Genomic DNA, 27,726 nt, shown 5'->3' with positions numbered 1-27,726 from the left:
TGCGGCTATTTTTCTTGAATGGAGGCGGAAGCCCTACATCGTCCGGATACACATGCTTAAAATCAAGGAAGAAATTGTAGGGTATTAATCACTTGCCACAATACGTGCTCTTATAGGGATGTGCTTATATGAACCGCTTAAAATAATCGGCAGTCCCGTATTCTGAAATACATGTACATGTATGTATGAGGAGAAAATACATGTAAGCATCACCAACCTACATGTACGGCCTTATTGTCCAGAATATTAACCATATATGTGTATCATATAAAGTGATTGACTAGTTAGACGCTAAATTAATATGGTAACAGACTTTCTCCCACAATATAGCATGTGCACTTCAGAGGTATTCGGATTTTTGAATTAAACGATCAGTGCCATATAAGCGGCGTTGCATGTAATACAGCGTTATAAAGGCAGATATTTCTAGAAGTGAATATAATGTACCCCTTATATGTATTTATGTTGGTACAAAAACATTAAAGCTCTTGTCTACAGGTATGTAGATACTTTTTGATTTCTGATTTAGAGAACACAGTTTCGGGTTACAGTTGCTTTCGGGGCCAACAGAATAATGCGGTCTAATACTTTCAATCAATGACAGTCCTTTTGGTGCTAGTACAGTCAGGTATAGGTACATGTATCTTAGGCGCGTGTGTCTGGCCCTAAAATCCATGGCCCACCATGTGGGGGATTTGATTATGACAAGCAGTAGGTGCATGTATGTTTCCTGCCAGCCGGGCCGCCTCGATACAGACAAGTCAACCTCATTGAACGGCAAAACATGTAGGTTACATCTCGTGGTGAGCCGATCTTTCTCGATTATGATAATCTATTTAAAACAATTTCTTGATTCAACAGCTGCATTGGTGTAAATAGTGAACTTCAACTACTGATCACAGAATTCAATCTGACTACATGTATATACTTCGTTTTGTAATCATCAAAACTCACTATTACATGCATATACAAGCTTTGCATGGGCAAGAAATAGTACTAAGATTTTAGTCTTTTACCAGTAAACCCAATTTTAATTGATAGCATCACCTTTGGAAACCTCATCAAGCCTTGGATTGCATTGGGCTAAGATTCCTTTCAACTTATTCGTCACCAAATACCTTTCCTTCGGAGCCCCCAGCGATCTTTCGTCCCTCCGAATCAATAACTAGCTTATCCTGTTCAGCCTTTGGGGCCTTCGTAGGATCCACATTCTTTTCTCTCCCGTCGAGGGCAGTGGGGGTTTTGATTCCGAGATTTTGAGGAAGAGGTGGAAGAAGGGAGCGGGACGCCTCACGAGCCTGTACGACTATAAACGCCAATGTCTAACCTAGGTATAAAACAGGGGATCCTCACCTGCTGAATCATGACTGCATCCATGATCACAAGTGCCGCCATAGCTTCTACAATAGGAACCGCTCTGGGGACAACACAAGGGTCGTGTCTGCCCTTTGCTTCTAAGATGCCGGCCTCACCATCATACTTACTCGTTTCCTGAGCATGACCAATGGTAGCCGGAGACTTGAAAGCAACTTTGAAATAGATGTTTTCACCATTAGTAATACCCCCTTGGATACCACCAGAGTTGTTGGTGACGGTAGAAAGCTTTCCATTCTCTGAGCGGATGAAGGCGTCATTGTGCTTTGAACCAGGAACTTCAGTCCCACGGAATCCTGAACCAATCTCAAACCCCTTCGTTGCTGGTATGGAAAGCATTGCGTGTGCGAGTTTAGCTTCAAGCTTATCAAAGCATGGTTCTCCAAGACCAATGGGAACATTCTTGATAACGCAAGTGACTGTTCCTCCAATTGAGTCTTTTTTGTCACGGTACTCAGCAATCAACTGTGCCATCTTGCTATTCGATTCTGCCTCTGGACAACGAACCGGGAGAAAGGCATCGACCTTTTCTCGGGTGGCCGTAGAAAGCAGAGACATGTACTCGGGTGTTGAATCTACGGATCCTGGAAGGTGAATAGGACCAACACTAGACACAAATGAGACAATCTCGACGCCATAGGCCAATGAAAGGTATTTTTCGGCAATTGCACCAGCAGCCACACGGCCTAATACCAAATGTTAGATGCAACAATTCTATGAACTGTAAAGAAGGGGAGAAATATCCAAACTGAGGATGTAAGATCTTCATGACTGAGGGCGATGAGTCATATTGAAGTGCTCCCAGTCCCCGTTCTCGAAAATCTCACCACAATATATTCGGCTAGGTTTGGAAGTTCTGTAAGCAAAGATGCACATACCAATTGTCTCTCTTGCGCTACTCCTTCCACCACCTGAGCTCGCCTTTACACCATACTTGGCCAAGTAGGTGTAATCCGCGTGACTTGGTCTTGGATACAAGTCCATGTCGGAGTAATCATGTGGCCTTTGATCCTCGTTCTGGACCATGAGACCAATTGGTGTTCCAAGAGTGTATCCGAATTCAGTGCCGGACTGAATCTTGACAGCGTCTTTTTCATTGCGAGGAGTTGCCAGTGCAGACTGTCCAGGACGACGTCGGGTCATTTGAGGTTGGATGTCGGCCTCCGTCAAGGCCATTCCTGGGGGACAACCATCGACAATACAACCAACAGAACGACAATGAGATTCGCCGTAGCTAGAGAGCGATCAGCATAACAATCGAAGATTCATGAAAAAATATGAGGACAAACGTGGTAACACGAAATTGGGACCCGAAAGTAGACATGATTTTTGTTAGAAAGAAATGTGCAAAGGGGAATCGAAGATTGTTGTGTTGCGGTGTAGAAATTGTTAAGGTTGACTCAGGACTGCAAGGAACTTGGAGGGGTTGTGGAAAAAAATATGTGTCGGCTTAGAATAATTAAATACACGTATAGTATACGAGATTGGCTCTATTAATCTCGATATGAACATGAGATCGCATATAAGAGGAATTACCACACACCCAAATTTCCACGGCTGCATACACTCTTATGCTTTGTAAGATGGATTTTACTCTTGATGTTGCCCCGCGTTTGCCAAGGCTTGAGGCTCCATGGGTTTGTTTATCAGAGTGCTTGTTCATGATTCGGATCAACAAAGCCACTTATGCAGACATGCAGGAACCAAAGATCTACAGGTTATCAACCAATCCTAAAAGGCATAAAAGTCAATGATAACACCCACGACGCAACACAATAAGAAATTTGCAGGTAACTAAATATTCACATATCCACAAATTGAAGGAGAAAAAGAAAAAAGAAAAAAGAAGAAACAACCATTACAGCACGTAACATCTCTTGATAAACAGGACGATGTATAAAGAAGAGAATGAAATATTATTTACACTGAAGTAAATTTAACGAAACTTTTAAATACCAAATATATCTGCGACAGCCAAAGTGTTCCATCGAACGCCGCCAACAGCAACCAATGAAACGATGATATCAACACCGAGTAGTACAAGGGCCCCCAGCATAAACCTTGGGCTAAAGATACGATATAGCATGAGGTGCCTCCTCAAATGTCCGGCACACACAACAGAACTCAAAGTTATGACTGCATGGTAGAGCATGTGCGTTGCTCCAGCAACACCCACACTACCCAACAGCCCGGCTTTCTTCGGTGACGCCTTCCACAGTGCTATAAGAGGGACAGCTAGCGCTGTGAGCACTTGCGGCCCAATGGTATTGCCGATAACGAGAAGAGGAGCCCAAGGGTATCTAGTGGATGCAAAAGGAATAAAAGCGGAGTCCCATTGAATAGAGGACAACGTTGCTTGGTGCCCAGTGGAGAAGAAGTGTGAATTGCCCAAAAGACCCAAAACGATTGGTCCGATAGCGGAGTCTGAAAGGTCGTTACAGTCGATAATTTCCAAGAGGCTGAGGATTTGCCAGAGAAGAATTCCCATGGACGCTCCACCCATAGGTTTCTGGAGGAGTATCAGAGACAGAGACCAAGGAACCACGAGGAGAAGATATCGGGACCCATGAACGTTGGCGTATCCGAGAAGAAGGACACTTTTACCACTCTCGGACGTGATTTTTCCGTGAGCGTCAGTGATCGTCTCAGATTTCTTATCTTCAATTTCAACACTAAGACAAAGAGTCGCCCAAGCATATCCAACACTTCCAGCGATAAACCCCATAAGCAACACAATCTGAGCGATCGTTATTTTTGACAATTTGAACAATGCCTCCGGAACCTCCAGCCATCGACCGTTATCCGCGGAGTCTAGTAGCCAGTAGAGGGCGTTTAGAAAAAGTCCTGCCCGGAAGGCCCATCCAATAGTAATCGATGCGGGTCCGTGATAGGAGTTAGAGCCGCTGTAAAAGGATTTTACGATGGAAGGAAGAATCACAGCCATAACAAACAAAAGTGCCAGGCTCCAGGGAGCCGAAACGGAAGACGTTGCTGAAGCATAGAAAGTAGACTCGCAGTGTGGCATTTGCTCTTCTCTACAAAGCTTAGAAAAGGCCGCGATCCTTGTGAGAATGAAAAATACCACGGAGTGATAGCTCCCCAGCATTCGTTGAGCGAGATCCTCCCTCCTTTGTGATGTGATAAGACCGCCAATGGCAAAGGTACACAGGAAGTAAATAAGAATATGATCTTCCCAAATCGTGAAGGAATTGGAGGCAAATATAAGCGAATGAGCGACTGTGAAGACGGCCGATAGTATCCCCCAGCCCGAGGTCGGCAAAACATTTTTTAATCTTTTGTGGACGTGTATCGCGGCTGAAAAGAACCCAAGTATAACTCCAATACTGGTGCTGAACAGCATCATTCTGATTCTCGACAAGCCCAGAGTCTGCTCCTCAAGCAAAAACCCAGCAATAACCGAGCTAACAGCACCTACACTAAGACCTTTGAGCATTCGTGTGATTATAGTGTCTGTAAGCTCTGCTGGATCCCCTGAGAAGCCTCTGGCATATACAGCAAGGGTAACGACACTTCCTACCAAAACGATAATACCAGCTGCCATACTGATTAGGTCAAAACTAGCCCAGACATCACGACAAGCCTTCAAAGTTTGTTCTTGATAGGAAGAGAAATCCGCAAAGACTGAGATCCATTCCAATCGAGTAGTTTTCTTCGAGTTTGTTTGAGATGCCTCCCATTTCTCCTGCCCTGCACTCCACCGAGCCAAAATTGAATCATCTGTTTCCACATCGCCACCTTCTACTGTATACTCCTGCTGGTATCTTTTGATTTGCGCCGCGGTCAAACGTGAAACCTGAGCCAAATTTTGCAGGCCTTGCATATCACCGTTGCCGATGAATGCCTCCACAATTGGTGCACCCAAATTGTTGAATGGTATAGGTAGTCCTAGAAGAAGAGACAAGGTTGGAACAAGATCTATTTGGGCAACAGACCTTACCCCATCACTCCCTGCTCCACGGCCGCCGCCATTAGGTGAGAGCTCTTTTGGAAATTCCCCCCAAATTGGCTTTTTTGAATATAGCCACAGTGCAGCCTCGACCTCTCCCTGAGACTCTCCCCCATGATCACCCTTTGGATCCATGCCATGATCACCCATTACAACTAATAAGGTTTTATCATCAATACTCTCCATGAGCCTTTGAACAATGCTGTCCATCTGTTTCAGCTTCTCCGCCATTGCGGGATGATCAGGTCCATAGCGGTGACCAGCGTGGTCAACACCAAGGTAGTGACCGATAGCGATATCCCACTTTGTTTGGTTTGATGGGTGAAGTAAAGGGAAGATATGCTCAGTAACCCCGTTGTCCACAGTATGCAGGTCCCAAACGTTAAGTGATTCATAAGGGTGCTCCATTTCTGGCTCAAACATTCCAGGGAAAAGAGCCATCCAGGTGTCATCCCCCATGAATGCCATTCTTTTGCCAAGTGATTTCATTTGAGAAATCAGATTATCTTCTTCGATAGAGGTACCGGCGAAATTACTTCCTGCATCAATAAAGGTGGGCAGTGTTCCAGTGGTGAGCCCTTTCAATCGCTGGAGAGTGGTGGTGGGAGGATCGGCAATGAAAGGCAATAAGACGGCATTTTTTGGAGTCTGGGAAGCAACTGTGTAGGGTGTCGTGAAAGCATTATGGAAGAGAAAAGCCGGGGTGGAATTGTCTTTTGGTTCGAAGGGTATTGTGAAATCGTAGCGCAAGGCGTCAATCACGATGATGATGGCTTTATCAAAAGTCTTAGGATGCCAACAACCTGCGCCATCGATATTTCCAGCCCATAATGACCCGTGTCGAGCATATTCTTGTAGAGGTGATATTTCACAAGATGACTGCTGCCCAAGCATCAGACGAGTCAATAAGAATCCTTTGGTGAATAAAAAGATTCCAACGCCGTGGAGATAAACGAAGAAGAGCAACAATGACACAAGCAGGCCATGTGAGTATTTGAAGGCGCTCTTTTGTTGAAGATTCCGTTTTCGAACCATGGAGTCCCTGGAACGAGATGTGGCAAGTTGCTCAGCCTGTGCTTTCTTTGCAGCGGCAAATTGTGCAGCTATTCCTTCATACTCCGAAGGTTTGTGGGTTGAGGGATTTGAGTCCATTGTAATTGAAAAAGGATTCCCATCTGCTGTGGTCCAACTACGTGTGCGTTGAAGATGAGGGGATAGAGAAGCAAAGCACAGGATAAAGGGAAGGATGGGATCGCGTTCAATTTCTGACCAGGTCGGTATTTTTTTTTTTTTTTTCGCTTTGTTTTTTGTAAGGTGCAAGTATGAAGAACATACGTGTAGTTATACATGCTACTCTACATCCGAGTAGGTACTCCAGCCACTAAGGCCTAGGTACTATATGTACATGTACGTATAGTTACATGTAGTTACACTATTGTAGTGGCCTATTCACTTTACACGTTTCGGCACTCGGAAAGAAATTTGGCATGAAGTACATGTACCTCATACATTTTGCACCTCAACACCTTCTGTGTATAAATCTGTAACTTTACTAGCGCTTAGCGACTGTGGCAGCTGAGAGGGTTAGGTTTCTCCATTCGTTGCATCCTCCACCATCAACACCCCGAGCTCAACACCCCACATACTGGAACCCATACAATTGACTCCTAGAGATTTTTCCTAAATACAAGACCCTACCTAGCCTCCCTGTCTTATTTTTGAAATTGAACTCCTATCTAGCTCCTACATTCACACCAGAACCAACTCATATCACGCTTGTTGCTCCTGTTGCCCGTCATGGTCAACCTGATCGAACTCCAAAAACAAGGTGAGCTCCATAGTGACCTCTATTTCGTCCACCCTACTCACACTACTTTTCTACAGCGATCCTAGAAGCTATCAAGGCTATAGAGCCCAAGGGCACGGTTTATACCCCAAGCGCCTCCCTACAATAAGTCACGGGGCTGACCTGTTTTCCTATTAGTGGAGATGTGTTGTCACCGACGAGACAAGCCATAAGCTGATAACAAATGTCATGCAAATACACCATATATTGGATGAAAGTATATCAGGTATGCTAACCACCGTCTACCTTAGTTTTGAACTGGTGCCGAGAAACTTATTTTCCACTAGATGTATCACTCATCGAGAACAAGCGCCCACCACAACAGATGGAATGTGTTTATATTCTCACGCCCGAAAAACATGTTGTAGAATGTCTGATTTCGGACTACGCCCGTCCAAAACCAAGATATACTTGTGCACATTTACTGTGGACATCGGGTTAGTTCTGCCTCCCCCTTGGGAAACGGCGGGGCCTCAACTTACTGGGCAAGAATAGACCTCCCGGATAGTCTGCGTCAAATGATCCTGAACTCTCCTGCTCGTGGGTTTATCGCAGGAGAGAAGGTTCTGTCTGTTGACTACTTCCCTCGTGAATCGCATCTTTTTACATTCCGTGACCCCTCCTCCTTCTTCACTTTGTACAACCCAGAGTGTCGGGGTCTGGTTAGGGTCCACTTAGAGGAATTGGCTAAAAAAATAGTATGCGTTTGCGTAAGCCTAGGCGAGTACCCAACAATTCGGTACTTTCGTGCCCCAAATTTGCTACACGAAGCTCGAGTCTTATCAGAAGTTCTTGCAAAGAATGTGCAATCTGAGTTGGATTTGTACGCACAAAATCATCGAGAATTCCCACCCCCGTCAAATAGGCCACGTGGTGTCCTTTTTATCGTGGATAGAGCAATGGATCTTTTCGCCCCTGCCTTGCATGAGTTTACATACCAAGCTATGGCCCATGATCTGTTACCGATAAAGGAAGGCGACAAAGTCACATACAACGTCAAATTAGCAACTTCTAGTGGGGAGGAGGAGGAGAAAGAAATGGAGATTGGGGACGAAGATCAAGTTTGGGTTGCGAATAGACACAAACATATGAAGGATACCATTGAGAGATTGATGGCCGACTTTCAGAAATTTCTCGGCGACAACAAAAACTTTGTCGATAGGTTAGTGTCCTAAATCATTTTTGGGTTAAGATAATACTAAGAAACATTATGTAGTGGTTCCTCAACAAGTTTGTACGCAATAAGAGATATGATGGCAAGTTTGCCTCAATATCAGGGGCAAAAGGATATGTATTCTCTCCACCTGACGATGGCTCAAGAATGCATGGGAATATTCGAGAAAAAGAATTTGCCTGATGTTGCACTGCTAGAACAGGTAAGGACAAATCTTATTTGCTCTTTATGTCGTTTTTCGTTAATTGGCTTCGTAGTCATTGGCAACTGGGATGGATGAAAATAATCGACCCACGAAAAATCCAACTGAGTCCTTAATTAGGTTACTGGATGATCCTGCTTTGGCGTGAGTTATCTGCTAAATTTTTCAAAGACCCTATTTCTGATGTTTTGTAGTGCACCTGATCGGCTCCGGCTCATTACTCTCTATCTTCTGTGGAAAGATGGTCTGTTGGCGGGAGATATCGAGAAACTCATGCGACACTCCCAGCTTCAGCGGCAGGATGAACGTGTTCTCCGCAATCTTGATCTTTTTGGCGCTCGTGTGACCCGAGATTTGAAAGACAATTCTCAGAGCCGAAATTCCGCACAAAAGCCGAAGAGGCCTATTTCCAAAACAATGGATGATGATGAGGATGGTTCCGATTTCTCTCGATTTGTAACAGCCCTGAAAATAATGCTTGATGATCATACTAAGGGCGCTTTGGATCCCGCCATATTTCCTTATACGAAGCCTGAACTGGTCCCTGGCGGCCCTATGGGTGGACAGGAAAACGTTTCTCAGGCATCCCTTCGATCGGCAAAGCCTACATGGGCCAAATCTCGAATGTCTGTGGTAGAACCAAGGCAGCGTGTAATAGTCTTCATGGCTGGGGGTGCAACGTATTCTGAGTCCCGTGCGTGTTATGAAGTTTCCAAAGCATCTGCTCGCGATGTGTTCTTGGGGTCGACACATCTCCTCACCCCCAACTTATGGCTTAGCCAACTCCGAAACGCAAGGGAAAGTAGAAGGCTTCTTGATCTCCCGGCTGATAGACCAGAGAAGGAAATCCCTAAACACCTTCTAGAGCCTGATCAGGTTCCAAAGCCGGTTGCCCCAGTACAACAAAAGCCTCAGCAGGCTCCTCCAAAGAAGGCACCTAGTCCAGCACCACCTGTGAAAGAAATGGGAGGGTTAAAGGTTCATCATCACCAACCTGGGCGTTATTACGAGGAAGATAAGAAGAAGAAGAAGAAGATGTTTGGTGTCTTCTAACCGTATTGTTATTGGACTTCTGATAAAACGTTTGCGTCGTATCCCTTGTAATCTGAAGTCCTAGTTTTATTTATATTGTTAGTTGCGATGTGAGAGGCTTTGGTATAGTATGTACTATTGATTGATGATTCTATACGAGCGACCTGTTCTGGATTTTAATAAGAAGTACATGTAGTTAGGTTCGAGTAGGGTTTTAGGAAAGAGCGAATTTGTATCCATATGTTCATACTCTACTTGGTGAGAGGAAAGAAAAAAGAAATGAAAAGAAGCTGCATGCGTTTATACTAACTATATGGTAAGACGGATGTATAACCACTATAAGAGACTACTGGAGTCATGCTCTCACAGTGGGCTACTCATCATATGGTGACCAACTATACCAGTACGTACATGTAGTCTCGTTAATCGAGCTCCCCATTCTAGTCCGATTAAGAGATACATAGCGTACCTACACATATTCGAATACTTGAGTTAGGGCGCGTTGATATTTATGTAAGTGTTTATCTGAAATTAGGTTTGACAATTGGCCCACGAAGAGCTCGGTATGTAGATACGCCGAATAATCTGCTATCGAATAGGAAATCTTGGAATAATATGCAGCTTCGTTATAATGGAGAGACTGTAGTACAGACGAAGGGATAGTGTATATAATATTTAATGAATTAAGGGAAAATACTAAGTCACATCATTGAGGACGATGAGGTTCATAAGTGTCGTCTAAAAAGATGTCACAAGCTTATTCTCTGAGGTGATATTATATGATTTACAAATACATATGGTGGGGGAAGCCTTGTCACGGAGTAGTTTGGACACCTCAACTTTGACCGCCCGCTTATAGCTCATCAACCACAACACATATTTTTAATTTTATTGGATAGATCTACTCAGTTTCACCTGCTCTATCATTCTATCTGCTCCGATTTGTAAAATCATTCTTCGTTGTTGAGTTATAAAAATATTTTCGCAGGGACAATGTCGCTTGTATGGTCAAAAAATGTACTAGGGTGTAGCGAAAAGTGATCAGAATCTGATAAGACAAATACACGTATTCACCGCAACATTCACTTATCAGATTCTGATCACTTACCCTCAACACCCGGTACTTTTCCCATTCTTGGCACGTAATTTGTAGGTGTTAGTAAGCAAAATCAGTGTCTCACAATTGCAATGGGAGTAGAATAGAGCGTATTTGCCAACCGTCAATTTCAACTATTGACACTTCAAACTTGACAGTTTCGGGAGGCAAAATTGACAGTTCCCCGCAGTGGCCAAAATCGATCTGGTTAACGGTATGACAGAATAAACCCCGAAAACCAGACAACCCATCACGCTACCTGTGAAGTACGCTGTTGGAACTGAAAATTCATACCCATGATACTAGCTTCGGTAGTAACAAAACTGGGTACTTGTGATCCTCCTGGTATATCTCACAGCACGTCGCCCCACCGAAATTCAAAATTAACAGCCCCGGTTGCCATTTCGGAGCCCCACAATTTGTAAATTCTTGAAATTGACGGTTGGCAAATACGCTCTAATATCGCTATTTGACATGCATGTACCTACATACATGTATGTACCTAGAGGACGTCCATGTCCTATGTGTAACTGTATCTATACATGTATTTAGCTATATTTACTACACAAATATTGATCTGATCACGTAAACTTACTGTATTATCCTCACAGAAACTCTCTCGCGCTAAATCCCCAACAATAAGGAGTAAATACAGTACTGTAGGTTTATAAGTTGGGGTCTAAAATTAGTGGTAATAAGGGTAATCAAAGTGCAGTACTAATTGAGTTGAGTTGAGGTTTTTAGTATCTCGATTTAAGTATGTAAATAGATCTAAAAAGTTCAACCCACTCCAAAAGAAGCACCCAAACCTACATATTTAATGGTATGTAGTCAGACTGAGCCAGAACCAGATCCAGAACGAAAGCCAAGATATTTTCTTGGCCAATAAAAGGACAGAAGGCCGCTGGGTTGAAAAGCTGGAATTCTTTACTCCGTTCGGCAAAACTACGATATGAATATGGCGAGGTTGCAACCTGAAAAGATTACAACCAAATATGTGATTTTTGTGATCTAGTATATTTGTGAATATTGTGGTTACAATTGGCGTGTTCGGCTGCAACCACAAGTTGGGGACGTTCGGGTGTACTTGGTGGCCATGGGTTGAGCCGCTAATTCTAGTGGTGCTATTTCAAATATTTAGGTTGGAGTTGAATATTTTTTATCGTGATATTGGGCAGATAGCAGATTGAGAAAGTTGATATTTTGTGGTTGCCAAAACACTACCACTAGAAAAAATATCGTGTTGCCGAACGGAGTGTAACAGTGATGGATGGAGCCGGGAACACTTTTTGTCGGCCAACCAATCAAATCGTTTCTAACTATGGCTCTAGCCCGTTCCTGGCTCAGTCTAACTACAAGTACATACCACTTTTTGTAAACCTTACCTGGTTGAACTTTTGAAATAAAGTATCAACACAGGTTAGTTTTCTGACTGGCCCAAAAACCACTTTGAAACGCCTACCACAAACCAGGGTTCTTGACAATTTATTGGCCTGGAACCAGATATTCTGCAAGAATAAATCATTAACTATCTCCGAAACTAGGTTATATGTCTACTATGTACTGGGTTATGGTTTTTCTAAAGTCCTTGCAGTCTGATTGGTCGACAGTGACAGGGGTGTTTCGTAAGCACGACACATCAAAGTACTGAGCACTCACGAGAGGAGGAGGATGGGCCGAAGGCCCCTCATGATTGTAGAGGGAGAATTAAATTTTATTTGATACCCATAACTCGCGGTCGCGAGTTGGCACACCCCTAGTATATGTAGTACTAGTTGAGCTCTTCAGGCCGGGTAACATTTCCACCAACACCGTACCTGTCCGAGAGCGAACTACCTGGCGATGTGAGCCAACCAACCCGCTCAAACTATCAGTCAAACATCCCCAATTATCCAACGAGAAGGGCCTATAATTTCTTCAATCGTTCGTAATGGAGGGCCTTTTCTTCAATGTCAACAACGGCTATATCGAGGGCCTCGTTCGTGGGTACCGTAATGGTCTACTTACTAGCCAGAACTACGCCAATCTAACCCAATGCGAGACGCTCGATGGCAAGCTTCCCCATCTTGAATATCACTTTACAAGCCGCTAATATACTTTTGATAGATCTGAAGCTACAGCTCGCACCTGCTTATGGTGACTATCTTGCCAATGTACCATCACCGCTTTCCACCTCCGTTATTGCCTCGAAAGCAACCGAAAAGTTGATTGCTGAGTTCCGGTACATTCGGGCTCAAGCGGTCGGCTCCTTAGCAAAATTTATGGATTACTTGACATACGGGTACATGATTGATAACGTTGCCCTGTTGATTACCGGCACATTACACGAGCGGGACACGAGAGAACTTCTCGAGCGTTGCCATCCACTTGGCGTCTTCGAGACCATGCCAGTGCTTTGCGTCGCAACCAATGTCGAGGAGCTATACAACTCAGTTCTGGTCGAAACACCACTGGCGCCATACTTTAAAAATACACTCTCCAGCGCAGACCTTGACGAACTCAATATTGAAATTATCAGAAATACCCTCTACAAAAGCTACCTAGAGGATTTTCATCAATTCTGTATAAGTGAGCCAGGACTCGCAGGAACCCCTACTAGTGAGCTTATGAGTGAAATGTTGAGTTTTGAGGCGGATCGCAGGGCGATTAACATCACACTCAACTCCTTTGGAACGGAACTGAGTAAGCAGGACAGAAAGAAGTTGTATCCAAGCTTCGGGCAGCTTTATCCAGAGGGAACCTATATGCTAAGCAAGGCAGATGATGTAGATTCTGTAAGAGCTGCGGTTGAAGGTGTGGGCGAGTATAAAGCTTTCTTTGAACAAGGGATGAGTGCCCAGGGTGGCGGCATGGCAGGGGGACAACAAAAGAGCTTAGAGGACTTATTTTATCAGAAAGAAATGGAAGTTGCGAAGTCAGCTTTTACACAACAGTTCACCTACACTGTTGTCTTTGCATGGGTTAAATTGAGAGAACAGGTTTGTAATCCTTTTAACGCGGATGTTTTCTTCACCAGACTGACATAGGCTAAACCCTCAGGAAATACGAAACATTACCTGGATTGCCGAATGTATAGCTCAGAATCAGAAGGAGAGGATTGGCAATTACATTAGTGTGTTTTAAGACAAAAACACCCGCCTATGGAAACTTTTTTTTTTCTTTTGCTTCAGCGTCCTGGGTTAATTTAGGCTTATTATGTTTTATGTAGCACTGGTTCTTCTGTTTTTACTATTTTCTTGAACTTCCAAATTTTTGTTCCTCATGCTGCGTAGTATTCATGGCCAACTGTACTATACATCGGGCTAATGCATATGGAGATTCTTATTGATGTGAAATAAAAATTACATGTATGCGAAGGTGAAAGCTTTACTTTACATACTATATTGCCTGCATTGCGGCTGCCAAACGAAATAGTGGACTAACCACCAACCTCTTCTAATGCAGATCGCTCTTCTAAGCCCAAGAACCCGTCGCGCGATTTACCCTCAAGTTGGGCTTGAAACAGGGAGTGCGCCAAATTTACAGTTCCGCTAGTCAGATAAAGTTCAGAAAACCCACTATTGACCTTGTGTTTCAGAAGCTCGTTCAGTTGGGCTTTCCACGAGGTAAGGTCTCCTTTCGTTGCACTAGCTGCCTTGTCCTTCTTTATTTTACTTCCCTGACGACCTCTTCTTGCGTTGCCGTTTTTACTGAACTCATCACTATCATAATCAACACCTAATTCCTGGGCTGCCGTCTTCAGCCACTCATCTTCATGGCCCTTCTTCTGCTTCTCAATGCTGCTATCGGCGATCTTTTTTGCGAGATCAATCCGTGGTTTTAGTCGGTTTACGAGCTTGCGATCGACGTTAAATCCCTTCATGAGGTAACGCCCGGTACTCTTGACAGTTGGATCGCTTTCATGAACCTTCCCGACAAGTCTTCTCACACTCAAAACTTCGTCGGGGGAACACAAAAGTACACTGACACCTCTAGCATTGATGCCTCTTGCTGTTCTTCCTGACCGGTGAACGTACATGTCCGCAGTACGGGGCAGGTGATAGTGGATTATCATATCCACATTTTTGATATCAAGACCTCGAGCGGCCACATCTGTGGCGATGAGAATTGAATTTGGATTGGATGACGAGGAAAATCGCTCAAGTGATCTGAGACGAGCCTTTTGAATCATCCCAGAATGAAGCGGATAGGCCGGGAGCTGAAGCATAGCCAAAAACGGGGCAAGGCGCTTTACAGACGAGATTGAGTTTGTAAATACCAACGTGCGTGAAGGGTATCGGAGTAGTAGGAAATAGAGGTAGAGGTCCTAAAATTTGAGCTTAGAAGTCTGTTATGGTGTTTATAGTGACATATCACTGGTGAAATGTAGCGTCATAAGTACCTTTTCCATCGCCCCACACTCTATGATTCCTTCACTCAATCTTTCGGCCAGTTGACCGGTTGGATTAACGTCCACAAACTTAGGCGACTTCTCTCTGAAATGAAGCTTTTTGAGCAGATATTCCATACTTTCTTTTTCATCCATTAGATCTCCACCTATAGGCTTCTTAGAGCTCTTTCCAGCTAGCTTCTGCTGTAATCCCCTATGAAAAGTCGCAGAGAATACCAATGTCTGTCGTTCAACCTTCTCAATCTCCCCGGTCTTGCTTTTATTGTTAGACTTGACCGACTTTTCGTCCGATGATTCTATATCACTGCCTGCCTCGTCTCTCTCTCCTTCATCAGGATTTTCAGTGCGTTTAGCAAGCAAATGAAGAACTTCAATCACTTCTTTGTAATGGCCCTCCTGTAGTAATCTATCTGCCTCGTCCACAACCAAAAATTTCAGGCCTTTTCTCAACTTCTCAATCCAACCCTGACCTTCGCTGATAACCTCCCATAACCTGCCCGGCGTAGCGACAATCACATCGGCACCTCCATTTTCAGTTAGTTGCCTTAACTGCTTCTGTATAGACAGGCCTCCGGTCACAGAAACAATCCTAATTTCAGGAATGAAGGCGGCAAGAGAAGTTAGATGAGAATGAAGCTGATACGCTAACTCTCTTGTGGGTGAAAGAACTAAGGCTATAGGTAACCCCTCCGGTTTCTCAACTTCTCCGTCAATTTCGTGACCGTATTTTTTTAAGTAATACTCCATGATTGGGATTCCAAAGGCCAAGGTCTTTCCAGATCCAGTACTGGCTTTCCCAATAAAATCGCGGCCATTGGCGATTTCTGGTATAGCAGCCGACTGTATGGGGGTCGGCGATGTAAATGACATTTGAGATAGAGCCCGAAGAACGGGTAATGAGAGGTTTAGCGGGTCCCACGCTGGTAAAGATACTGTGCCAGCTTATTAGAATAAAAGACACAAACAGAAGGGCCAATTGCCAGTACCATCTTCATCATCATCGGATAACACTGCAAACGCATTTCCCACTGAATCCTCGTTCTTTGCGATTTCCTTGACAATCTTTTTTTTCCCCTTCGGCTTCTTGAGCTTTACTTTTTCTTTCACATGTCCACCGACCTCAACAATTCCTTTCCATTCCTCTTCTTCTGTTGAGTTTGCGGGCATTCCTGCAGTTTTCTTCTTCGAATTTTTCTCCGACTCGTTTGTAACCTAGATAAAGAAAAAGCCATAATCAGATACCTTAATTTCTGCCTAGATGGAGATCTCAGAATATACCTTGTACTCAAAACTGCCGTCACTTTTTCGAAAGATCTCAACGCCCTCAACCTCTTCCATTCCCATGAAACCTTCGACATCGTCCAAGCGATCTGGCATGGAAACCTTTTGCCAACCCAACTTGTCAATGGATACAGCATGACTGTTAGTAGTGGATTTTTTGAGACGTTTCAGTGGTACTGAATTTGTCGTAGGGGGGGCTGCCCTCTTTTTTTTACCTCCGGCTGCCATCATTGCTGTTGTATGGAAGTTCGCTTCAACACTGGGATGTAAAGATTTTTTTTCGGTCTTGCGGGTTTCTCCGTGAATGGATGGAAAGCTTAAAGTAGGGTAACGGTATCTTGTTGCTTGACACTCAAAACGCGAGACCTAGCAAAGCTCAACGCAACAGACAACCTAAAGCTAAAACAGTGAATATGGCGCCCTATATAATATCAACTGTCCAGCGACTGGATGCTCCTTCAACTTACTTCGAAAAGCGCGATGTATGTCTGCAAAACCCCATTCTTGCTTTGCCCATCTGATCGTCCGAGTTCTGACATTCTCCTGCTCGACCCCAGCATAAACGGCAACGCCGCGAAGATTCGCCAAAGGAAGATCCCTTAGCTGGTGCTACAACATTATATGTTGGGAATTTGTCAGTTTCATCGCATTTTACCGGAAGTGGTCTTCCGCTTAAGAAACGGAGCTGACAGTTAGCTTTCAAAAGAAAAGGTCATTTTACACCACCGAAGAACAAATTCACGAGCTCTTTTCGAAATGCGGAGAAATCAAGCGGCTGGTTATGGGCTTAGATAGATTCAGTAAAACCCCCTGTGGGTTCTGTTTCGTCGAGTACTACACTCATGAAGACACACTAGACGCCATGAAGTACATTGGCGGGACGAAACTTGACGAGCGCATCATCAGGACTGATTTGGATCCTGGTTTTAAGGAGGGCAGACAATACGGTCGAGGTACGATATTTCTATTCATTTCGTGGATATCTCTAATACTCTTTCCATCTTTAGGACCAACTGGCGGACAAGTTCGTGATTACTACCGAGAGGATTATGATCCCGGGAGAGGTGGTTATGGTGGTAGGGAGCAACGTCCGACTTCTTCTGCGAAGGGGTCAAACTAGACTAGACATTGCGCTGGGATTGCGGATTTTCGACAAAAGGGACCTGTACACCATAGATCTCGGAAAGATCAATCGAATTTTCTTCCTCTTTTTATTTTGTTTGGTTTATAATTAGCGCACTGTTTATTTTCGCTATGCCGGCCAGAATCTACATATCTCCATAGGTATGACAATTTTAGGTTTCAAATAAAGTTGTAGACCAGCGATATACAAAATCCAGAGACTACCCCAACAGGAAGCTTACGGCTACCGAGTAACTTGAAATCACAGCTCCTGGATAAGAGCTTCATCTTTATTAAATTCTCTATTCAATGATTATTCCCAGCTATAACCACGGATAGATATAGTCATCCCCTAAAACGATTGATTCACACCGAGTGATTTCACATGATGCGGCGGTGTACATGTAGTTATAGATCCTTACAAGTAATATGCTATTTCCCCGTTGTCTGGGATGCAACACCTTCAGCCGTCAATATGTAAATGTTATTTGGTACGTATGTACGATGGAAGAAAAGGAGGCAAGTAACATGGTAATTTTCATTTTTCTTTTACTCCTCATGCCCGTTAGCATTTACTAAACTTTTCCACCATTTCGCTCAATTTCCTTTCTCCATCCTTTCTAAACCGTGTAACCTTTTTGATATTCTTGAGAGTGATCTCATTAAGTTCCTTATCCTCCGAAGAACACCTCGCGATAGTGGCTGCTGTCATGGCAAATCGCATGTCTTTTGGGCCGTCGACCAACTCGAGGATAGCAGAGGGTGCCTGGTCAGTCGCGAGGGGTTCTATCCGCAGCACACGAGTATAGCCTCCAGGGCGGTCCCTATATCTTTCCGCAATGGGACCAAATAGCTTCGGAATTATATCTCGTTTCTGCGCAGACCAATTGTATTAGTACGGCGAACTTGAATGCGAACGGCCATTCATACGTAGAGGGTGCCACCCGCTTGGACTTTGGCAGCCTCTGTGCCCTTTTTAGCCAAAGTCACGCACTTCTCGGCCAACCTTTGGGCCTCTTTCGCTTTATGCCAAGTGGTTGAAATTGATTCGTGCTCGAATAAAGAAGTTACGAGGTTTCGCAATAGAGCCGCCCGATGCGCCGTTGATCGGTTGAGTCTACGCTGCATAGTATATTTGGCCATTTCGAAGACGGAAACGACCGTATTCACGGATACAGCGTTCTAGGTAGAATTGATTCTGTGGTGAACTAAACGTGGGTAAGTTGATCGTTTGGTTGCGTTTCGGGAGTCTGGTGGGGTGTCCAGATTTTTGTTTGGCAGTGATCAATACCACGCCCAAGAAGAATATCTAGTCACATCCCTCTTTCGTCAATCTCATCGGATAATACCTGGACATCCAAACAAGACACCACCAACAAGAATACTCAAAATGGGCAGAATCTTTGGTTTCGTGAGTGATAGATACTCTCCTCAATTTTAAGGCAAGTGGCTAACTAAGAGATATCTCGAAATTAGCTCGGTGGTACTATCTTAACAAGCTCAATTGCTTACCTGAGTCTCGAGCATTTCCGGCAACACCGAACATACATCTCACAATCGCTCCGCTCCTCTCGAAAACTCTCAGATTCACTCCTTGCACCTGCTCAAGTCCCGAGGCTTCCCGAACCGAGAATTGAGAGACCAAATCTTGTAGAAACCCTTAAAGATGCTTGGAACTGGGAAGTTGAGTCAATGGTCAGATGGGTTCAAGATTGGGACTTGACCAAAGCTAGAGAGCGCTTTGAAGAAACAGCCATAAATATTGTTGGATCAGTCAAAAAATAACGGAGAACCTTTTGATTGAAAAACGACGTTGTACTAGACTTGAACGAGGGCAAAATATATCGGCAGTTGGGATATTGAATTTATCCTGAACTCTGAACTCTCAATCCCGGTGCCTAATACAACCAGTGCCCAAACCAGGAGTCTTGTATTTGTTCAAATTGTTATGATACTCTAGATGTATGCTTCTATGCACTCCACGATACTGTTTTTCTCTATAATATCCTTGATCTATGAGACCAATTCATTCTACGAAGACCGTCAGACCTATCCTCTGCTAAGATATCATTAATTTAGACCCCGTTAGAGTATAATAAATACTGAGTAATGAAAAGATATGTACTATTCCAACTCAATTTATAGGGATAATATACAAGTGGACCGACAGGTCTATGAAATATGCTTAAAACCAGTTTATGTATAGTAGGGAAGAGTGTTTGAATTAATCTTGATAATACATTTAGATAGCTAAACCATCACCAGTGCCACACAGAATAACACCAAGTTAATCTATCCATATTTGTTTTGAGTGAAAAAGTACACCTTCCTTAAGTGAACCAAGAAAATTACTAAAAGAGTAGGTACAGTGCACATAGCTTATATGCTTATACCTGCTAGATATACCAATAGTTACATGTAGGTATTATATATGTGGTGTCTACTTTAGAACGAGTGTAAATCAATTTTCTCAATCCACCATCATGGAACTGGAGGGATCTTCTTCTAAGAGTTTTCTCTTGTGGTTTTCTAGATCCGCAATACTCCATGTTGATATTCCGTCCTGATCCCTGGCGGTGAAAGGTTGAGCCATCGTCCTCAGAAATTTTTTTGCAACTGCGACAGCCATGTCGGTAGATAAATTCGTATCGGATTCAAGTATCGCATTGTTGATCCATTTAGGCAACTGTCCTCGTTTGCGAGCAAATCTCTTGTCGGCTAGTACCATAATCCCATAGTCATCCTTACCACGAAGTACACGTCCCAGACACTGTGCTGCGTGCCTCATGGCGTCAAAAGATAGGAAGTCATTTTCCTTGATGTGGTAGTTTTCTCGCAAGAATTCCAACCTTGCTTTCAGTATCCTGGACTCGGTATACTGAAATGGGACACCTGCAGGAATGATAAATGAGAATCAAGGAACATGGACGATTGAGGATGAAAAATATACCTATACAGAGCACAGTGCGCCCATAATGGTGATCGAAATCGATGCCCTCTGAAACCTTCCCTCGAGCAACACATAACATAACAGCGCCCCTACCATTGCAACAAGCAGTTCTATAAGTTTCTAGAGCCAGGCTTGTTTCTTGGCTATCTGGTGTCTCGACAAGTATCAACTTGTATTTCCAAACTTCATCCAAGATTCCCTAAGATAAATTAGTTGGGCACTTTGATATCAATTATTGCGAATAACCCTACCATTCCCTGCCACATACTGATGATACTTTCCATGTAGAGATAACTTGGAAAGAAAACCACCATGCCATCCGGCGTTATTTTTGAAAACTCGATCAGTAGACTTCCATAATTTCTAACGACACTAGGATCGTTTCTTATCTCAAATCTACTGCTGATAGCAACCTGATCACTACCCCTCGTTACGATCATCGGTAGAAAGCTCTTTCTAGCCAAGGTCATTGCATATGATTCTTGCACAACTGTGTTGAATTGGAGCATTTTGGGGTACATTTCCAGAGGAGAAATTGTTCCTGAAGTAATGACGACGGAGGAAAAGCGGTCGAAGACTGGCTTAATTGCAATTGAAGCATCTAAACAAGCCAAGTGGAGGACGGGATTTGGGACTTGCGCACCATCGAAGTCGTAGGGCTCTAGGATGAGAAGGAAGCCTTTTTCGTAAGTGGCCACCAAAGTCGCAAAAGTAGCAACCTCTTGGAGTGGATGATAGTCTTCAATGTTCGCGAGCTCAAGCGTTCTAACCAGAGAGGTCAATCGCTCAGCACAAAACCTAATCATGTTAGACAACGCCAAATTTTAGGTTTCAAGGCTAACCTGAGCGGCTTTCTTTCAATGAAAGTCAAGTCTTTTAGATGCTGTAAAAAGGAGGCAGGAGTCTCAGAGATAGTATTTGTGACTTTCATCCTTGTCTAGAAGGGATTAGCGATAAGCTTGTAATAGAAGCTGAATAGAAGAATAAATACCTTTAGGTATTCAACAAAGCGTTTGAGAAACGCCACAAAATGCTCCGCCCTTCGAATATTTCCAGGCACGGCTTCCTTCAATAAATCATCAGGAAGGACTGGATTGGCCATAAATGAGTCTTCCTCTCTCCCTTCATCGACATCTCTCAGACCCTCAACAAGCTTCTGGTACTCGCTCTGTAGCTTTGCTGCATCACTAGATTTCATTTCCCCAATCTTTTTCTCTAGATTTTGTGCACCACGAGCAGCTCTTCGAAGTGAATCCTCCGTTAAGTCAATGCTCAAGGATTCGATGCACACATTATCTAGTCAGTGCCAGAAAATTAGTATAATAAATCTCAAATATATCATGCTGAAAAGGTGAACTTACCAATATTATGAGCCTCATCGAAGACAACGATACAGTCTTTCGAGAGTTCCTTAGAGACTCTTTCTGCGATCTTTGGGTCTAGCAGATAGTGATATGAATAAATAATCACGTTACAAAACGGCATCTAATCCCACACATGAGCAAATTGATTAGGGTCAGGACGCTGTGCTGGAGACTACTGTACCATTCTTCTAGCAGAGAAGTAAGGGCATTGCGTATGCTTCTCCCCGTACCTCAAGAGACCATCAAGCGTATAGACACCCGGTGGCACTAGATTATGTGGTTCTAGGAGGTCTAAGTTCTGGAAAGGAGTTATCAGCACATGACAAGAATATTAGCTCTCTGTAAAGGGCCTACATCATGGTAAACACAAACTTCCACCTCTTCACCACGTTCTTTCTTTGCCTTCACAAATCCTGCCGTAAGACTGCGACATTTTGCATCGACGACATTTCCGCTCTTTTCTCTTTTCACAGTAGGGTGTAAACAAAGATTTTTCCTGCTTGTCAAACCAAGCGCTCTGAAATCTTCCGGATAACCAAGCTCTTTTTCCCTATATTCCATTAAAGCCTTCAGCTCAGCAAGCGCCTTTTCAATCTCAGACATAGTACGAGAGCAGTATATAAGCTTTCGGGGTTCCGGAAATGATTGCTGGTATGCGACAATCAGCGAGAGTAACGATACAGTTTTCCCTGTACCCGAAGGCATCTCAAGAACACAATGTCCACCGGCATCGAGAGTTCCTGTCAGATACGCGGTTAGCTTGATCAACATAAACGAGCTAGATAACCAAGGTCAATACTTTTCAGATCTGTCATATAACTTCATGAATAGATGTTAGTAGAGCTTGCATTGCACTCAAGCTGGTGGTAGTGGCCGCACAACGTACGCATATTGCTCTTATGAGAATTAGCGAAGCATGAGCAATTTGCGGGATTTGAAACAATCACCTGGGTAAATTCGTGGGTAAGGGAAGATAACTTCAAGTTCACTGCAAAGCCCTTTAGACAAAACCCATCAACATTCTGAAGGGACGGGAATCACAAACTCTATTTTAAACTTCATGTTTGTGGAGTCGTGGATCAAGGTCGCAGTCAAAAGTACATAGCTCTCGTCTACACGATGGGGAGACGCGTAGCGTTATTCCTTGTATTCACGTGCCCACCCTACTACTCGGGGCAGGTAACAAGAACCTGAACATAAAAACGCGCTAGCAGGGGTCAAAGTGGTTGTTACCAGAAAAACGATGTTCAGGTTCTTCATGCCTACCGCGAGTACTCTGCACTGCAAGATGGGCTATTGGCAACCGGAACCACATGTCAATGATAGCGGGTAGTGAAAGTAAGTAACGGGGACTGAGCGTAGTATTAAGTCTATAGTTTCTTATAGTATAGATCAAAGCAGCTCTCGCACATGAAAGTCTTACAAAATAAACAAATGGTTCTTGTCTGTGTAGCCTTTTCCCCTTCACCCTTTGGCACCGGTCCTGCCAGGTTTTCACTATTATTTATTAAACATACTAAAACTATCCGTGTAGAAATTTTGTACAGGAGTGAAACATGCCTAAAGTGCTTTTGTAAAGAATTTCCTAATGTAGGTTGGCACATATCTTAGATATTATTTTTAATTAATCATATTATTATCTTCTTTATTTATTTATTTATTTATTTATAATGCATACTGCTTGCACCCGAATCCGTGTATGGCATACAAAGAAAGAAATCCAAATACCTGGCCATATCATGACAGGAAAGAAAGACAAAGCTTAATATCAAACCCAATAGCTGTAATGGCAGCTATGTATTTTGGCTAGGTGATAAATTGGAACGAGGAAAGGGGGTATTGGGCAGTGGAATTAGGATTTGTAATGGGGATTTCTGTTATGTTCTTTTAGTTTCTGTTACGCGAAGATATTAGTCATCATTGGACTATGGTGGATATATAAGGGGGCGTTGTTTTGTGCTTTTATTTGTTTTCCTTCTTTCCTTCTTTCTTTACGCAACCTCTGTACTTTACTTGCTCGCTAAGGCTCGCAAAGAACTCCCTGATAACAAACCTCGCTTCAAAAACATCTTATTTTATTCCCCTCGGTTTACCCTGGTATACCATACCAGGTTGAGCCACTTTGTCCCCGATCGTACGGTCGCGTTTTGTTGTTCCAAGCGAAAGAAACACCAAGAAAACTGGCTTCTAGCGAAGAATTCTCCAGCCTTGACCTCCCAAAGGGAAGGAAAAGAAACCTTTCCGAAACATCACTCTACGCCGCCAGAAGAACTGGACATTCAATCATGTCGCAACAAGCCTCGCTCCAGTTCTTTTTCACCCAGTCTTCCCAGCAAGGGACAGCCCCTCCGCAGAACAGGAATACTCCGGTTCCCGATCCAACCCCATCCGGAGCTCAGGAACAAGAATTCTCCTCGACCTTTGCAACACAATCCGACTACAATGACCCATACCAACCGAGAATTGACTACCTCTACCCAAGCATCGTTCCCCTGGACACTCACACCCAGACGGACCTGAACTACATTACCTGGGCCATTAGACATGCCACCAGCCGAATCTGCCCACCCACCGACAGGATGGAAATCCTCGAAGAGCAAACGACCACACTCCGGAGAACAGAGGACACACTGAGGCACCAAATCGAGGCGCAAACAACTATGATCACCAGCATGCACTCGGCGATCCATCTTCTCCTCAACAAACAACCACAACCACAACCGCAGCAACCGCAGCAACCACAACTAAACCAACAACAGCAACAGCAGCAACAACAGCGAAAACCACAACAACCGCAGGGACAGAGAATGCCCCCTCCAGCGGTCCCCCAAACAGTTCCCCAAGCAGCGCCTCAGGCAGCTCCTCAGGCCCCCCAACCCGCACCCCCCCAACAAGCCCCTCCCCGTGGATGGAAAGCAGGCACCTGGGCCGCCGTGGCCTCGGCACCCGGTCCTGCTCAAGGAAATTTCCAGGTTGTAGAGAGAAGAAAGAAGTCCGCAAAGCCAAAAGCGGACCCTCTCTTCAAGCCAGAATATACCAAAATCAACAGAGAAATCATTGTTGAGACCACTGCCCCATCCGACGTCAACCCCTCCGAGATCAGGACCCTAGTTAATGCAAGAATTCAGGACGAATCCTGCCACTTTATTTCAGCAAGGAGAACACCCAAGGACAACTTTATCCTGGAAACAAAGTTTGTAACCCCAGCAACAAAGGCAATGGAGTATGCCAAAGAAATTGAGGAGGCTCTCCTCACCCTACAAGTACCAGTCGCCACCATCCGGGCAAACTCCAAATGGTCAAAGTTCCTTATTCACGGAATCCCCACGACGGTCGGAGAAGGCGTCGAGGCAGGACAACTGGTAGCATCCGAAATTAGAATCAACTATGGAGAGAACTTCCAACTTGCCCAGGTTCTCCGCTGGATCTCCAGAGCAGAGACTCGAATGGAGAAAACCCACTCATCAATGGTCATCGCGCTCCCAGGACAAGTTACAATGGAATCACTAGGAGTTAAGTTCCTATCCCTCTTTAACCGAAGCTGCCACATCGAGGCCTTCCTCCCAACCTTCCCAGACACCCAATGCGCGAAGTGCCTCGAATATGGTCACCGCCAGGAGAAATGCAAAAACAACGGGAGATGCGGTCACTGTGCCGGAGACCATCTCACCAGCTTCCACCCATGCAATCAATGCCAGGGAGGATATAGATGCACCCACACCCCAATCAGATGCCTGAACTGCAAAGGAATCCATAAGGCCTCCGACCCAGCATGCCCCGAAAGAGTCAAACGCCGATTCCTTAACAAAGGAAAACCCGTTCAAGACTCACCGGCCGCACCCGTCCAAGAGTCGATAGTTCAAGTACCAGCCACCACCCCAGTCGGAGCCACACCCGTTCCCGAAGATGACCAACCCATGACAAATAATGCTTAGGCCTCGAACCACCGCGCTCGCACACCAACTCAATTGTGCACGGAGCGAACTCATTACCAAGGCGGCGGTAGAAGAAGCGGAAACAGACTCTATTATTTATTTCCTATTATTACAAGAACCATGGACCTCAGCAGAGGGATACACACCAGAATCGAACCTCTTTTATATTTTTACAGCCAGCAATAACAATACAAAATGCGCAACATACGTCCGCAAACATGCCAACCTCAAACCAAAACACCACAACACACACGATAATTTCATAGTATCGATTACGGTAGAAATCCAGAACAAGAAAACCCAAATCCTAAACATATACTCCCCAGGCCGAAGTGGCCCCTTCGCTCAGATAGCAAGTACAATCCAAACCCTTGATAATTGTCTAGTAATGGGAGACTTCAACTGCCACCATCAAATGTGGTACGGAGTAAATTCACATGAATACAGAAACAATATCCGAGCAGACCGCGTCAATGGTGCACGACTAAAACGGTGGATAACCCGACAGAAACTGTCCCTCCTGAACGAACCAGGCGTCTTTACGCATTTCCCCAGAGACAGAGGGAAAAGGCCCACAACCATCGACCTTACATTTGTAAAAGGCCCAATACTCGATCACAACCTACGATGGAGCACTGAACCCTACGGAGCGGGCTCAGACCATGGGAGAACCTCCGTTCACTTACACTTGGAGAAACCACCTTTTGTACCAAGACGAATGTGGCGACAAACAGACTGGAAGCTATTGGAAAACCACATGTCAAACATTTCCATCCCTGCAGAGGCATGGGAAACCAAGGAACTTACGGAACAGACTGTTGATTTCTTTCTTGAACTGGTCAGGTCAACAGTCAGCATAGTAACACCGCTCTCGAAGGAGGGGGTAAGAGCCAACTCCTGGTGGTCAGATGAAATGAAACAAATGAAGGCAAAGGTAAATGCAGCAGAAAGGAAGGCGAGGAACACAAGGAATCCCAATCACGTGGAGGAACACCGGAAGGCTTGCAGAGAATGGACAGTCATGATCCGGAAAGCAAAAGCGGACCAGCGGGAAAAAACGATGAACGAGGCGAAAGGTAGTGAAGTCTGGAGAATCCTAAACGTAGGAAGAAGAAGAGACACAATCATACCAACCATACAAGGTGAAGAAACGTTCACGGGGAAGTGCCAAGCTCTAAGAGCCCAACTTTTCCCCTCGAAACGGACGTCCCCCGACCACCCCCCCCTAAACATTAGACCCCCTTCTTTTGACCTTAGCAACACCTTCGACATAGTCACCCCCGAAGAACTCAATAAAGCAATCGACTCCTGTCCAGCGCACTCGGCGACCGGCCCGGATGGCATTCCTTATACCTTTATTAAAGCAATAGTCAAAGCAAACACAACTCTAATCCAAGACATGTTCTCCGCCATGCTCCGGCACGGCGTACACCCAGCGGAATGGAAAATAGCTAAGTGTATCCCGATCCCGAAACCCGGCAAAGCAAACTATCATGAAGCAAAAGCCTACCGGCCCATTTCCCTTCTACAATGCTTCAGCAAGATCCTGGAGAAGATAGTGGCCCAAAGACTCTGCACCGCTGGAGAAATTCTAGGCACACTCTCAGCGAATCAATTTGGAGGAAGACCAACCATCTCGGCAATCGACGCCCTGCTGAGAACCTTAACGCCAATACAACAAAACCTACTACTGAAAAACAGTACCGGAGTCGCTCGGCGAGACAGACCAGCGATCCTAACCAATGATATCCAAGGAGCATTTAACTGCGTCGACCACCTACTCCTCGCGGAAATCATGCACCAACAAAAATTCCCCACCTATCTAACAGAATGGTGCAAGGAATTTAACACCGGCAGAAAACTACAGTTCCAATTTAACCACGAGCTAGAGGAACCACAGCCCTATGAATCTGGAGTGCCGCAAGGTAGCCCCATGTCCCCGGTACTATTTATGATCTATGCCGGAGTAATCCTGGACCCAACAAGCAGCCCG

At 44.5% G+C, this 27,726-nt stretch overlaps 8 protein-coding genes across 8 annotated transcripts; 3 read left to right on the top strand and 5 right to left on the bottom strand.

Annotated features, from left to right (window-relative positions):
- Window positions 1–1,100: 1,100 nt before the first annotated feature.
- Window positions 1,101–2,698, bottom strand: H6S33_002663 (uncharacterized protein; the record flags this gene model as incomplete). The annotated part of the gene is made up of 4 exons (XM_044834024.1): window positions 1,101–1,298; window positions 1,354–2,060; window positions 2,253–2,608; window positions 2,664–2,698. 4 exons carry the CDS (start codon window positions 2,696–2,698, stop codon window positions 1,101–1,103), a joined length of 1,296 nt encoding a protein of 431 aa, XP_044692824.1.
- A 624-nt stretch (window positions 2,699–3,322) lies between these two features.
- H6S33_002662 (uncharacterized protein) lies at window positions 3,323–6,493 on the bottom strand (the record flags this gene model as incomplete). Its single annotated transcript, XM_044834023.1, has 1 exon — window positions 3,323–6,493. The coding sequence occupies one exon, from the start codon at window positions 6,491–6,493 to the stop codon at window positions 3,323–3,325; it is 3,171 nt and encodes a 1,056-aa protein (XP_044692823.1).
- A 645-nt stretch (window positions 6,494–7,138) lies between these two features.
- Window positions 7,139–9,616, top strand: H6S33_002661 (uncharacterized protein; the record flags this gene model as incomplete). Its single annotated transcript, XM_044834022.1, has 8 exons — window positions 7,139–7,169; window positions 7,226–7,266; window positions 7,326–7,413; window positions 7,475–7,624; window positions 7,683–8,349; window positions 8,404–8,563; window positions 8,619–8,707; window positions 8,758–9,616. 8 exons carry the CDS (start codon window positions 7,139–7,141, stop codon window positions 9,614–9,616), a joined length of 2,085 nt encoding a protein of 694 aa, XP_044692822.1.
- A 3,005-nt stretch (window positions 9,617–12,621) lies between these two features.
- H6S33_002660 (uncharacterized protein) lies at window positions 12,622–13,814 on the top strand (the record flags this gene model as incomplete). Its single annotated transcript, XM_044834021.1, has 3 exons — window positions 12,622–12,742; window positions 12,798–13,669; window positions 13,731–13,814. 3 exons carry the CDS (start codon window positions 12,622–12,624, stop codon window positions 13,812–13,814), a joined length of 1,077 nt encoding a protein of 358 aa, XP_044692821.1.
- A 295-nt stretch (window positions 13,815–14,109) lies between these two features.
- On the bottom strand, window positions 14,110–16,458 carry H6S33_002659 (uncharacterized protein; the record flags this gene model as incomplete). Its single annotated transcript, XM_044834020.1, has 4 exons — window positions 14,110–14,997; window positions 15,073–16,013; window positions 16,068–16,293; window positions 16,360–16,458. The coding sequence occupies 4 exons, from the start codon at window positions 16,456–16,458 to the stop codon at window positions 14,110–14,112; spliced, it is 2,154 nt and encodes a 717-aa protein (XP_044692820.1).
- A 317-nt stretch (window positions 16,459–16,775) lies between these two features.
- On the top strand, window positions 16,776–17,482 carry H6S33_002658 (uncharacterized protein; the record flags this gene model as incomplete). Its single annotated transcript, XM_044834018.1, has 4 exons — window positions 16,776–16,844; window positions 16,920–16,996; window positions 17,059–17,315; window positions 17,370–17,482. 4 exons carry the CDS (start codon window positions 16,776–16,778, stop codon window positions 17,480–17,482), a joined length of 516 nt encoding a protein of 171 aa, XP_044692819.1.
- Window positions 17,483–18,049: 567 nt separating this feature from the next.
- H6S33_002657 (uncharacterized protein) lies at window positions 18,050–18,627 on the bottom strand (the record flags this gene model as incomplete). Its single annotated transcript, XM_044834017.1, has 2 exons — window positions 18,050–18,358; window positions 18,415–18,627. The coding sequence occupies 2 exons, from the start codon at window positions 18,625–18,627 to the stop codon at window positions 18,050–18,052; spliced, it is 522 nt and encodes a 173-aa protein (XP_044692818.1).
- Window positions 18,628–19,954: 1,327 nt separating this feature from the next.
- Window positions 19,955–22,401, bottom strand: H6S33_002656 (uncharacterized protein; the record flags this gene model as incomplete). Its single annotated transcript, XM_044834016.1, has 8 exons — window positions 19,955–20,376; window positions 20,435–20,633; window positions 20,686–21,199; window positions 21,277–21,371; window positions 21,426–21,730; window positions 21,796–21,919; window positions 21,980–22,096; window positions 22,153–22,401. 8 exons carry the CDS (start codon window positions 22,399–22,401, stop codon window positions 19,955–19,957), a joined length of 2,025 nt encoding a protein of 674 aa, XP_044692817.1.
- Window positions 22,402–27,726: the final 5,325 nt, after the last annotated feature.

Source organism: Morchella sextelata, assembly GCF_020137385.1.
Source record: "Morchella sextelata strain SCLS chromosome Unknown scls_13, whole genome shotgun sequence".
In the NCBI taxonomy this organism is placed as follows: domain Eukaryota; kingdom Fungi; phylum Ascomycota; class Pezizomycetes; order Pezizales; family Morchellaceae; genus Morchella; species Morchella sextelata.
Note: the sequence above shows the minus strand (reverse complement) of the source record. Positions and strands in the feature narration are given on the sequence as shown.